At 48.7% G+C, this 13,212-nt stretch overlaps 2 protein-coding genes and 1 pseudogene across 2 annotated transcripts; 2 read left to right on the top strand and 1 right to left on the bottom strand.

The window, feature by feature from the left end:
• The first annotated feature begins 1,652 nt into the window (after positions 1 to 1,652).
• Positions 1,653 to 3,017, top strand: LOC117193859 (calcium release-activated calcium channel protein 1-like). The gene is made up of 2 exons (XM_033398555.1): positions 1,653 to 1,675; positions 1,774 to 3,017. Exons 1-2 carry the CDS (start codon positions 1,653 to 1,655, stop codon positions 2,501 to 2,503), a joined length of 753 nt encoding a protein of 250 aa, XP_033254446.1. The 3' UTR covers positions 2,504 to 3,017.
• A 198-nt stretch (positions 3,018 to 3,215) lies between these two features.
• On the top strand, positions 3,216 to 3,912 carry LOC117193858 (MORN repeat-containing protein 3-like). Its single transcript, XM_033398554.1, has 2 exons — positions 3,216 to 3,672; positions 3,741 to 3,912. Exons 1-2 carry the CDS (start codon positions 3,216 to 3,218, stop codon positions 3,884 to 3,886), a joined length of 603 nt encoding a protein of 200 aa, XP_033254445.1. The 3' UTR covers positions 3,887 to 3,912.
• Positions 3,913 to 4,023: 111 nt separating this feature from the next.
• LOC117193857 lies at positions 4,024 to 8,332 on the bottom strand (annotated as a pseudogene).
• Positions 8,333 to 13,212: the final 4,880 nt, after the last annotated feature.

The raw sequence follows: 13,212 nt of genomic DNA, 5'->3' as shown, positions 1-13,212 counted from the left end.
GTGCTTCTAGCAAGCGGGTGTTCTAGCCCTCCCCCCTCGATCCAGAAATCTCAGCCTAGCCAGAACGTGTTGCTACCTACTGCCCTCGTCCATGTAACAGATCGTTATGGAGCACTTATCCCATGTCGTGCCATTTTGGATTCTGCATCACAGGCAAACTTTGTAACATCTAGACTTGCTGATCAGTTGCAGTTGGATCATCGCTCGTCTTATGTTCACATCTCTGGAATCGGAGATTCCATTCTACCTTCGATCAAGTCTGTACATATAGTTGTACAATCCCAGGACGCAAGCTATCGAGCTTCCTTCGCTGCAATTGTCACCAAGTCAATTACGGAAATGCAGCCTAACTTCGGCGTAGACGCAAAGGATTGGCCAATGCCGAATAATCTAAAACTAGCTGATCCTAATTTCTCCAAGCCCCAACGTATCGATCTGTTGATAGGTTCTGGTTTGTTCTTCGATTTAATGTGCGTCGGACTGATTCGACTATCAGCCCAATTGCCAACATTGCAGGAGACAAAACTTGGTTGGATAGTATCAGGAAGCATTGATAGCTCGGAGAATAAGCGTGCAGCTTTAACCGCTTTTGAAAATTCCTCGTGCATCTCTATTGACGATTTTCGACCCACAACGCTGGAGTACCAAAACTTAGAGCAGCAATGCAGGAAGCAGCTGCTCGAGTGCCAGGTGCAAGTGGAAAAACTGCGATCGGAGAATCAGGAACTGCAGCGCGAACTTTTCCATATATTAAAAACCTACATATCCACGCTAAATGAAATTCAACTTTCAACAATTTCTACATTGCCAAATTTCCTGCCATTCTATGCAATTACAGAGGTTCCCGATGATCAAGACGTAATCACGACAAGCCGCCTTCGTAAAGAAGCGCCGATTGCTGCGTTCGACGATCATCCCAGCGTAGCCGCCAGCTGCGCCCAAGCAAGCATCTTCAAGAGGGCCGTTGGAAAAATAGCGGTTCTGCCCCTTCAGGATGGATCTGTTGAAAGCCTTTGCCTTCCAACGGGGGGTGAATGTTCGGAGCAGAACCCAGCCGATTAGCTGCTTGCCAAATAGCACCTAATTCTTGGCCCTCAGCCGCTTATTTTGTTTGTTACTTATGTCTATGTCACTCATTTGTTTGTTAAAGCTTTGCGCTTGCTTGCCCTGCTAAACGCTCTCTGCCAGCTCGCTCTTCGCTATCTCCGCTTTGCGTCTGCCTACCGACGTCGGCCGAGCGAAGCTGCGCTTAGCGATCGGAGCGGCAATGTAAAGGGCAGGCAAGCCACACTTGCAATTTGGATGTCATGCATTAAAGAACATATCGTAATTTTATTTCTGCGCCGAGTTTTATTTAATTCGAAATAATTAGTCGGCCGATTGGGGATAAAAAACATTATCTCCACACAGGCAATAGATCTCGCTGAGAGAAGGCGGATTCCCACCTTATTCATTGATAGCCAACGTCAAATTCTATTATAAAATCGAAAGATGAATATTATAGAATTAATCTACGTTAACAATCTCTTAATTTTTGGAATGTTGTTTTTGCAACAACATATTTTTTTACTGTTTTCTTTAAAACATTGGGTATCCTCTGTTCCTCCACTATTTTGACTAGTTTTATTTTGTATATTTTGAATATATTTCACATGTTTGTGCACCTAGGTAGCAGGTGAGAGAGGGGCAGATCAGATAAATTAACCCAATGAGATACTTATTATATAAACAAATCTGCTCGCGCCAGCAACACTTGCCAAAATGTTGAGAAAGATGGCTAATAATAATAATAGAAGGAGCATTGCCTCCTGAGAGCGGCGATCTTGGCAGAGTAACCCGTAGCCCATCCACGACTCTCACTAATCTCCCGACCTCTGCTCTTTTGCGTCCCCCACAGGTGGCGATGGTGGAGGTGCAGCTGGATCACGACACAAAGGTTCCGCCCGGAATGCTAGTGGCGTTTGCGATCTGCACCACTATGCTGGTGGCCGTGCATATGCTGGCTTTGATGATTAGCACCTGCATCCTGCCGAACATCGAGGTAGTGTGCAACCTGCACAGCATCTCCCTGGTGCACGAGTCGGCGCACGAGCGCCTGCACTGGTACATTGAGACGGCGTGGGCATTTTCGACGCTGCTGGGGTTGATCCTATTCCTGCTGGAGATAGCCATACTGTGCTGGGTAAAGTTCTATGATCTGAGCCCGCCGGCGGGCTGGTCGGCCTGCGTGGTGCTGATACCCGTGATGATTATCTTCCTGGCTTTCGCCATACACTTCTATCGGTCTCTGGTGACGCACAAGTACGAGGTGAGAGGTGAGAACCATCGCCGAGATGGTTTATTGCTTCGTGGGATCCTCGCGCGATTGATACTGCTAAACGATGTCGCCGGCGGCACCGTAGTGGATGCCGTTATTGCGATTATGGTTGTTATGGTGCTCGAGGTGATCCTGTTCCATCTGCTCCTTGAGGATCTCCAGCTCCCGTATGCTCAGACTAAATAAGTGAATATTTTGTAAATTTGTAGTTGATGCAAATTGTGATACGCAGAAGGCAGTAGATTTTTATTACACAAAAGCAGTATGAGTACGTATATTCTAAAGGATTGTGCCCCGAGCAATGTTTCTTTAAGCTCAAGACCTTTACACATCGTAACCTCTGTGTACTCATCGCATGCAATGATGAAAGACCCAAACTAAAGCAATACTACTTTCAAGTTTAAACCACTGTGTTGACTAAATATTCCTCAATATTAGCTTGTATATTTGTTGTAACTAGTTGGCGCGTCCGCTAATATCTGTATTGTATTTTAGTGGTATGCCATCGCTCGCGATGTCAGACCCAGACCTCATCCATAGCGCAGTCTTCCCTCGCCCACGTAGTGTGTAAGAACCCAATAATTCGAACCGAACCAGATCGTGTTAGCCCAAATTTTGATATTGATAGGCGAATATGTAAGCGAAATTGCGCTGTAATTTATACACGTACGATTAAACGATTTTTTCTACCTATATTTAACCGAAGCAAGCGATTTTCTATTGCCGTTCCCCCCGCCTGACCTCCATCAGGTCGTTAGGCTTGCGTGCCAGGAGCGACTGGAAGAGCGACTAGCTAACGAAAGTTTTTGGATGGGGGCAAACGGAGCCAGGACACATGGTTGGGGTTGATTAGAAAAGGGACACCGCACGCACCCCAGGACACGAAAGAAGAGCACAGATGACAAACCCAAAGCGGGGCTGGGGCTCAGTTGTCTGCAACACGTCGTGCCATGCTGGTGGCGGCAATGGTGTTCGAAGCCTGCGCTATCCTGCCGGAGGTCATGGCCGCTATCAGGGCAAGTGGCTGAGGAACCAACACCACGGCTATGGAGTGAAATCGAGCCGTCGTGGATTGGTGTACGAGGGCCAGTGGCAGCGGGGCCAACGTCATGGCTACGGATCCATGCGGCGGGAGTCCCCTGATGGCCAGGTGCATCGCCTCTATGTGGGTCATTGGCGCCATGACAAGCGCAGCGGGGAGGGAAAACAGTACTACGACGATGGATCCGTCTACTTTGGTCAATGGCAGATGAACAAGCGGCAAGGACGCGGCATACATTGGTATGCGGACAGACGCGTCTATGTGGGGGAATGGCTCCAGGATGCCATGCACGGACGGGGCGTCCTCTTCTCGGGTGAGTCCTCTAACAAAATGAAAGTTCAGTAGAATCCTCGTCGATCCATATGTTTCGTCTGTGTTCAGCAAACGGAAAGCGCTATGTGGGAGAGTTCCAGGAGGGCTGCAAGTCGGGCGCTGGCTTCTTCGACCACGGACAGAATCGGATTCAGTTTGGTCGGTGGGTCCAGGACATCTGCAAGAGTTCGCTGATACGCGTGCTCAAGCAATAAGAACATTTTAGACATTCTCTGGAAGGTCGATCTCCTTGCCATAACGTTTATAAATACACAATCAAATGGAATAAGGACAAGCTACAAAAAAATATTAACTATAAACTATTATAAGCCTATGCAAGTGTCAGTTCTGATCAGTTCCTTTGCCGCCGCCTAAGGCTGACTGTCTCCTGCTGGGGTGCAGGCTCCGGTACCTTCCGACGTGGTCGTCCCCGCGTGGTCGCTGGCGTTTCCTCGAGTTGCCTGTTGCGGGCACGAGTGCTCCTTGCATCACTAGTCGGATACCGCTTCACTGAGGCTGCCGATGAGGTGGAAGGCGTCTCTTCCATGGTATCGTCCAATTCGATGATCTCTGGTACTTTTAGTTGGCTACCAATTCTAGCGGAGCGTGTCTTTGTGGCCTTGGCTGGCACAGATTGGGATCGTTTCAGTTGAGAGGGAGCCGGAGTCGAAGCTGAAACCGAAGCAGCATCGTCATCGCTTATCTCGATCGTCTGGCAGGCATTCAGATCCACATGATATGATGGTGGCGTGTTCTCATTGCCGCTCTTGCTGCTACTGCTGCTGCTGTTGCTGCAGCCGATGGGTGGTCGCAATTCCAGCTCCGTGTATATCTTGAACCTGGGCGTCTTTCTGGCAGATGATTTTGCCTTGGTAGTCCCCTCAACAACACCTTTCCTGCGTTTATCCTCTGGCGAAGTGTTAAAAGCGAGGGCTCGCCTAATGGTCTTCGCCCTCGCTTTGCCACCGAGATGCAGCTCCAACCGGGCCGTCTTCATCTGGACCATGAGGTTGAAGCTATAGTTGATGTCCGCCGTTTGGGGCACTGATTTGAGAACTGCCTCCGCACAGCTGAGAGCCTCCTTGTGCTTCTTTCTGAAGCGAAGATAGTTGACGTGGTAGAGTTAGTGCACGATGAGCATGGAGCCCAGTGTGGCGGTGCGTACGGGATCCTCCTGCAGCCAATTGCCTGCCCCTACGTAGAAGTCGTCCAGCTGATCGGTCTCCCTTTTCAAGAAGCTGAAGCGGGCATGGAGACATCCCACGATAAAGTAGATACATTGCAGCTGCATGCTGTCCCGTAGATGGGGCGGCGTCCCTTGCTTGCTCACATAGCGCTGCAGCTGATGGCTGGTGGGAATTGGCTCGTGCATGGGCAGAGACTTGAGTGTGGCCACGTCCAGCTGGTTCTGCTTCTTTATCGGCTCCACGAGCTGCATGAGCAGCATGTTGCTGGTCAGCTCGCTCATGGCATTCGCCTTGAGATCTTCCTTGGCGGCTATTGCGGGGATGTATTTGGCCGATGTCTGCTCCACCAGCGTTCGACTAAGCGGCTTGATGGCGAGCAAATGGTCCAGGAGGCGCAGCTTGGACTGCGCCTGGTCCAGGTACTCATTCTGCAGGTTCATCCAGAGCCACGAGATGAGCACCTCAATGGTCCGCAGGGCCATACCCGACTGCAGCACCAGGTTAAGCGTGGTGCCGTAAAAGGCGAACCGCTCGGTCAGCCGATTGGCCGCACACTCGGTGCTCTCCCTCACGAGGTCAGCCAGCAGCAGCTGCAGGGCTCCCAGGTCCACGCTGGACACTGTGCAGTAGTTGCGCACGCTGTCGACCAGCGTGTCTAGCTGTCGCAGGGGCGACGGCCTCCTAGGCAGGCTGCTGCACCGCTTCTTCCGCATGTAGTCCAATCGAAAGCGAACTGTCTGGATTGTGATCTGCACAATGTCGCTCTTGCCAACTCGCTCATCGAACTGGGCGCGCAGCTCCTCGGCCTGCAGCAACAGCAGCTGGGCGTGGCACAGACAGTCCTGCCGCGCATAGTAGCTGGCCATGTGGCAGAGGCAGAGCATCACTAAAGTATGTTGGCGCTTAAAGAACCATCCGTTTTGGAGCTTAGGCCACAGATCGTCGAGCAGCTCCTGCGCTCGATCCACCTCCTCGGAGAGTTGGAGCTGCTGGTTAGAATTCAGGTGGTCTTGTCCCAGGAAGTGGGTCTGGGCTCGCAGGTAGGTGAATCTCTCGTCCAGCATTTGCCCAATCCTGAGTATCAGCAGCCAGGCTTCATCGGCCTGCGCCATGTAGCCCATGGTGGACAGAGCCATGGCTGCAGCAACTGCATCGTCGATCAGGGCTTCCCAGTCGATTGGTGTATCGTCGCAGCCGAGCGGCTCTTGGTCTGCACGTTCGAAGAAGGCCGCGAAGCCAGCGATAGCCGATGTAGCCAACTCCACCAGGCGATGCTCCCGCTTAATGTTGAGCTCCAGCAAGTTGTTCTTGACGATTAACTCCTCCAGGCTGTTCTCGGCCGTCTCCTTGATCGAGAACTTGGTCTTCTGTGCCTCCAAAGCCTCCAGCAGCACACTGATACTGGTATGGCCAATGGCCAGCTGTTGCATGCGGCTGAGCGGTTGCTTGAGGGCCGTGCTTTGCAGCTGGAAGCGCAGTTCCTCGCACTGACGCACCACCTCGCTGTCGGTGCGCATCTTGCGTGCCAGGAGAACCAGGTGGTAGTCATTGTGACGGCAGCGTAGTAGCGACTGCAGCAGGGGTACGGGCCGCGCACTCTGGAAGTGCAGCACGGCCAACAGATCCACATCGTATAGCTGTTTCTTTTGGGCGGGGGTTAAGGGGTTGGGCATAGGACTGGACTCGTGGTAGTGGACGAAGAGCTGTGAACGCAACCGCGAGGGATTCGTTTGGGCCGCAAGGTAGGTGGACTGCAGACGGTTGGCCATGTCGGAGCTCTTGCAGTGGACACTGGCTTTGTAGATTCGCAGGAGCACACTAAGCATTTTCTGGCTGGTGATGAGCGGTCGTAGATGTTGCAAGGGCTCCAAGAAGGCCAGCACAAGGGACATTTGTTCGGGACACGCTACCTTTTCGGCCACGAGTGCCAGTAGACGCACCAGCTTGTCTAGCTCCATGGCGGAGGGCCCCAGGCACTTCATGCTCTTGGCCACGTCCAAGGTGTAGCCAAGAATGCCCAAGAGCGGCTTATAGGGTGCCTGAAGAGAAAGCTCATTAGATAAAAGGTTTTCCAGCTGTGGCAGACGTACCTTGTCCGACTTCTGTTCGGTCGTCGGCTGCCAGTTAACGTAAGCTTCCAGGGCGCACATCCCGAAGGAGAGAAGGCAATGCCTGCGAATGCTTTTACAGGCCTCGTTGGAGCAGCTGGTCCCCAGCGGACTCCTCACTACGTTCGCCGTCAGCCCAAGGCAGCCATGCAGCAGTTGAAAGTGGGCGGTGTATACCTCGGGACTGTCGTCGCCCTCGAGCTGCTGCCATAGAATGTCTAAGGGAGGCTTGTTGCTGCTCTGATGAAGCAGCATCTGCAGGCGCTGGAAGAACACCAGCAGGTCCATGAACCACTGCTCTTTGGCGTGCGTCGCGCCCTTGTGCTCGAAGAAGTAGACGAACTTCTTGCACAGATCGATGTAAGTCCGCTTGAAGTCCGCCGTAGCCTCGCGCACGTACAACAGCTTGACATAGTAGTAGAGGAGCTGGATGGAGTAGTTCTGCGGAGAGACGTCCTTGTACAGGTCGCGACAAATGCGCAGCAACTTCAGTGCCAGTTGTTGTTCGAGCGGCGCTTCTATGGAAAACATGTCGATCTGCATCAGTGCCAGAACCAGGCCCTGATACTCCGTGAATTGAGTAGTCAGCTCAGAGCTGGGTGTGGCCCAGCTGCAGCTCAGGAGCTTGAGAAGCGGGTCGTACATTTTCGTCGTGCTCTCGGGCGGAAGGGCGCTCAGGTACATCAGAAAGGCTTTGCCTCGCTTGCTGAACAGGGCATCATTCAGCTGGACCAGGAGAGCCGCATTCTTTGCCACTTTACGCTGGCGCATGGTGTCAAAGAGGACACCCATTGCCTCCAAGGCGTAATATAGTTGATCTGTGGCGGCGATGGGCAACGTCTCCTTCTGCATTTGCAAGTGAATGCCATTGAAGTGCGTCAGATGGATGTCCAAATAAAACTTGTAGTCAGCCTCCCCTTGCAGGCGGCAGGGCTGCGATCGGACTAGGCCGTACATTTTCTGGCATTCCGTCAGGGATTTCTGCGAAGCACCCGTACAATTAGGATACCAGCTAGCAAGCATTTGGTTCTTCAACTTACCTCCTGACAAAGCTCACGATGTATGTACCGCAGGCTCGTTAGATGAGCTTCCCACAGGCTCGGCTTCTCCTCGTAGGGCTCCACGTGTGGTACCACGGTGGCCGCAATGTCGCAGTAGAGATCGTCATGCTGGTGCAGATTGTCCTTCAAGGCGCAACACGCTCAACTCATATCTTAGCGGAAAGGAGGCGTCGTTTATCCCGATGCCCTTGCTGAATTCCTTGAATTTCAGCTTAATTGTCGTGGCCGCAGCCTCAACATCGGATCGAGTGCCTTTCAACTGTTTCACTATATCGGCAGACATTATTATTATTATTATTTTTTTTTTTTTTAAATCATCTCAAGGATGATCGGAATTTTGATCGTAGCACTGTAGCCACATTGATCAGATACTGGTGATGTAGTTTGGCGAGTTTGACAGGTGGGTATATAAAAAAAAGAGGAAAATTACTTAACTGTTTTAGAAAATAAACTGAAATTACTTTATAACATGATGAAGAAAAAAGGGGTCAAAAGTTTAAGTCAGCAGTTCTGATGAAGATTGCCAGCTCTCTGAGATGTAGCGGCTCTTTTTTTATTAATATTCTGAGCCCGGCAAATCTTTGGCAATCGAAGATCAGGTGTTCGGCATATTCAGTTACATTGCACGTTTCGCAGATATTTGAATCAATTGCTTTGATTCTGTGTAGGAAGACTTTGTCGTATGTGTGTTCCGTCATAAGTCTGTTAATGGTCTTGATGCTTTTAGCATTCCAGTATCTTTCGTATCTTTCGTAGTGATCAGACGTGTTTTTGTTTTGCGCTCCGCATTTTTTCCTTTTGTTTTGAATAAACAGCCGGTGTTTTCCTAACTAAATTCTAAATTTACTTCCTAACCAGACAACAATCTGGAAACCTATTCTATTACGCGAGTGCATGCCTTTTGATTTGTGTTAAAACATTATTTAACTTTTTATTTTTCGGCGTCGGCTTGTGCTTGTGCTTGTGTTTGTGTTGTTGCAGTGAGTGAGTACGCATTACATTGCATTGCAGTCCGCTCTCGTCTGGTAGCTTTTGTTGTTTTATCACTCTCTCGATATCACCTCAACTTCAATAACTGTTCTTCTCTCTCGCTCTTTAAACTTTCTGAGCAATAGCGCTCTCTGCTTAGTAGCTCTCGCTATAACCGCTCTCCACTCTGCCCTCTTTTTTTTTTTTACCAATTCCGCTTTGAGCGTTGTCTGGCACACTGGTCTGATACCAATTTGTTTTGAAAATAATAGTATATATATAAATAAATAATAAAATAAAATGGAATACGCTGTGGTCTGTGCCAAAAAAAGCTGTAAGAAGCAGATCACCCACGATCAGCCGAATGTCCCCTGCTGGCTCTGCGACAGCGTAGTGCACGCAAAATGCGCTGGATTTTCTGGCCTCGTGAGTGATGCTATAGCCAAACGTAATGGCTTGCATTACAGTTGCGAGGCATGCCGTGCGGAGAGAAAGACATGGTGGCTTTCATGAGGCAGACGCGGAGTGGCTTTAAGGAGCTGACCGTTGGTTTTAAAAACCAATACGATCGGCTCCTAGCCATGGAGGCTCAGTTTAGCGGTTTAAAACTGCTGAATGAGTCTCCGAGGCGCAAAAAGGTCACTCCGCGGGATCTGCAATTGCCAACCGTCACTCAGCCGTGCGCCGCCGAAAAACTGACTCCGACCACTCCAAGTGTGCAGCAGTTGATCTCGTTTGCCACTCCAAGGGCAACGACAGCTGCTGGCGACGCAGATTCGGTAGCCGAATTCATCGCCTCGGAGAATGTGCAGCCAAGTACGTCTGCAGCGTCCGTGTCCGTGGTGTCCGCAAGTTCGCTAGTTGTCCCGTCTATACCGATCCCACCAGTAAATAGACGTTCCGGACCTCCGGATATTGCCAACACAGGTACTAGGCCTGTGGTGACTAAACCACTGGTGGGAGTCCCACCAAAACGACAAGTTTTTGTTTCACGGCTGGCCCCTGACCTCACATCTAATGATGTAATTGCTTTTATTCAAAGCAAAATAAAAGCCGTGGGCTTAAAGGTGGAGAAATTTAACTTCTCTTATGCCAGGGAGATAGCCTCGTTTAAGATAAGCATCTCCCCAACTCAATTTGACACCATTTGCTCCGCCAAATTTTGGCCGGAGCATTTGGTGGTGAAGGAGTTTAAGGCTAAGAAGAAGAATAGGCCCCCCATATCCCTTCCAAACCTTTCCAGTGTGCCACCCTCAACCTCAACCTCAACTTCCTCTTCCTCAACTTCCCGTCTTGCTTCCACCTTTCCAAAAAACTAACTTCTCTTTTAGTAACCTATCAGAATGTAAGAGGCTTGCGTAGTAAGCTCAGCATTCTTTTCCGGGATAGTGTTGCATTTGCTTCCCACGTTATTGTGTTTACTGAAACCTGGTTAAAGCCGGACATTCTTAGTTCCGAGGTTTTGGCAGGTCGGTACACAACTTTTAGAAAGGACCGTTCGTCTCGACGGGCAGGGGGGGTTCTAATTGCAGTGGACTCTTACTTCACGTCGGAACACTTCACAGTCCAAGTTCAACAGGAACTGGAATTCCTGTGTGTAAAACTGATTCTTCCCGCTTTCGCTATATTCATTACTTGCTCGTATATCCCACCTTCTTCGGATATTTCAATTTATGAGCAGCACTTGTCCGCTTTAACCGCTGTTTCTTCCTCGCTATCTGATAAAGATCGTATGATAGTTCTTGGTGACTTCAACTTGCCAGGAACTGTTTGGTCTTCGGTAAACGAGTCTAGTATTCTAGTGCCCATGTCACGACATGACTTTGTTGACGGCTTGCTTGACCTATCCCTGTCTCAAGTCAACCATGTGAATAATTCCTTGGGTCGATTGCTTGATCTGTGCTTTGTATCGGATCCGACCATAGTGTTGTTAACCCGAGCCCTTCCGCTCACTATACCTGAAGACGCCTACCACCCTACTTTCGAGGTGTCGCTAGATATAGGACCAACTGTATTGGATCGGTCGAGTAGGCTGCCCGAACGTGTCCGCTGCTTTCGTAAAGCCGAGTTTGCGAAGCTTAATAACCTCATTAGGGATTTCGATTGGTCCGCTTTGTACTTGTGCACTGATATCATAAAAGGCACAAACATTTTTTACAATGCTCTTGGCACATTTTTCGATTCTTGTGTCCCGCTTTCTTGTCCGACTAGATCCGGAAAACCCCCTTGGTTTACCAAAGAGTTATCCAGTCTAAAAAACTTAAAATCAAGACTTTATAAAAAATTTCAAGAAGTGGGTTCTCCTACTTCTCACTCTCGCTATGTATTAGCTCGGTCAAACTTTTCAGTTCTTAATGCTCAATGCTATAAGAACTACCTATCTCGATGCAGGATACGTTTTTCTCAGGACCCTAAACAGTTTTACAGCTTCGTAAACAGTAAGCGTAGAACGTCCGCACACCCATCCTCGCTATCATTTTGTAATACGTCGGCAAATAATGATCAGGCAATTGCCGATCTTTTTGCCCAATTCTTCCAAACCACCTATTCTGAGGAAAGCTACTCTGGTCATCCGTACCCATACGGTTTACCGAGGTCGAACGGCATTTTCAGTCCCTTGTTAAATGAATGTTCCCTACTTCATGATCTTCGACTAGTTAAGCCGGTGTTTTCACCGGGTCCAGACGGGGTTCCAGGTTGTGTACTCAGGTACTGCGCCGAGGCTCTGTGTGGACCTTTGCTTAAACTATTCACCCTATCCATTGATTCTTCTTGCTTCCCCCCGATCTGGAAGGAATCGTTTATAATTCCTCTCCATAAAAAAGGTAGCAAGTCTGATGCAAAAAATTATAGAGGTATAGCAAAGTTATCCGCTATTCCTAAAATGTTTGAGAGGGTTTTAACTCCGCACTTGCAACATCTCTGCAAGTCACTTATATCTCCAACTCAGCATGGATTTATAAGGCGGCGATCAACCACCACGAACTTGTTAGAGTTTACCTCTTTCATTATTAAAGGCTTTCAAGGTAACTTACAGACGGATGTTATTTACACCGACTTTAGTAAAGCATTCGACTCTGTAAACCATTCCCTTTTAGCGCATAAACTTGACCTTTTAGGGTTTCCGCCCAAACTCCTGAGATGGATTTCTAGCTATCTTTGTTCTAGGTCTCAAAGAGTCCTCTTCAAAAACTCCCTCTCTTTCCCAGTAAAGGTTTCTTCGGGAGTACCACAAGGCAGCCATCTAGGCCCCTTACTCTTCACACTCTTTATTAATGACTTACCTTCAGTATTAACATACTCTCGAGTACTTATGTATGCGGATGATGTTAAACTCTGTGTCCAGTACAAGGACATTTCATTTCATTCTCGCTTGCAATCCGATCTCAATAACTTTCAGTCATGGTGTTGTGCAAACTTGTTACACCTTAATGCCTCGAAATGCAAAGTTATGACATTTCATCGTTCTAGCCCTTTGTTGGCTCCCTACACCCTATTTGGTGGTTCTCTTGAGAGAATTACCCTGGTGGATGATCTGGGTGTTATGTTAGACCCCAAGTTAAAGTTTTCAGAACACATTTCTACCATGGTAAATAAGGCCATGGGCGTACTTGGGTTTATAAAGAGGTGGTCAAAGGAATTTGACGACCCCTATATAACAAAGACTCTCTATACCTCGCTTGTTCGTCCGATCTTAGAATACGGCTCCTGTGTATGGTGCCCTCAGTACAAAGTACACCAGGACCGTATAGAATCAGTACAGAAAAACTTTTTACTCTTTGCTCTGCGGGGCCTTAACTGGGATGCGGGTGTAAGACTCCCATCTTACTCTAGTAGACTACTATTAGTAAACCTCCCATCCTTAGTTAACCGTAGAAAAATGCTTGGTGTGATATTTATGCACAACTTGATCAGGGGTGACATAGACAGCCCTGATCTGTTGAGCCGCATAAACTTCACGATTCCTATTAGACTGACTAGAAATTTTATACCGTTGTTCCTTCCACTTTGTAGATCGAATTATTCCTTGCATGAACCGTTTAGGGTCTTATGCTCGGATTATAATTCCCTCTACCATATTATATCCACCACTAATTCTCTTCCTCTTATTAAATTATTAATCCTTACACACCTTTCTATTAATTAGTAACTGTAGTGGTATTTGTATTTTGATTTCATGCTTAGTTTCTTAGTAAGTTTAGTACTAATTTTCCTC

This window comes from Drosophila miranda (genome assembly GCF_003369915.1).
Source record: "Drosophila miranda strain MSH22 chromosome Y unlocalized genomic scaffold, D.miranda_PacBio2.1 Contig_Y2_pilon, whole genome shotgun sequence".
NCBI classification, from domain to species: Eukaryota; Metazoa; Arthropoda; class Insecta; order Diptera; family Drosophilidae; genus Drosophila; species Drosophila miranda.
This window is presented reverse-complemented; position numbering and strand designations above follow the sequence as displayed.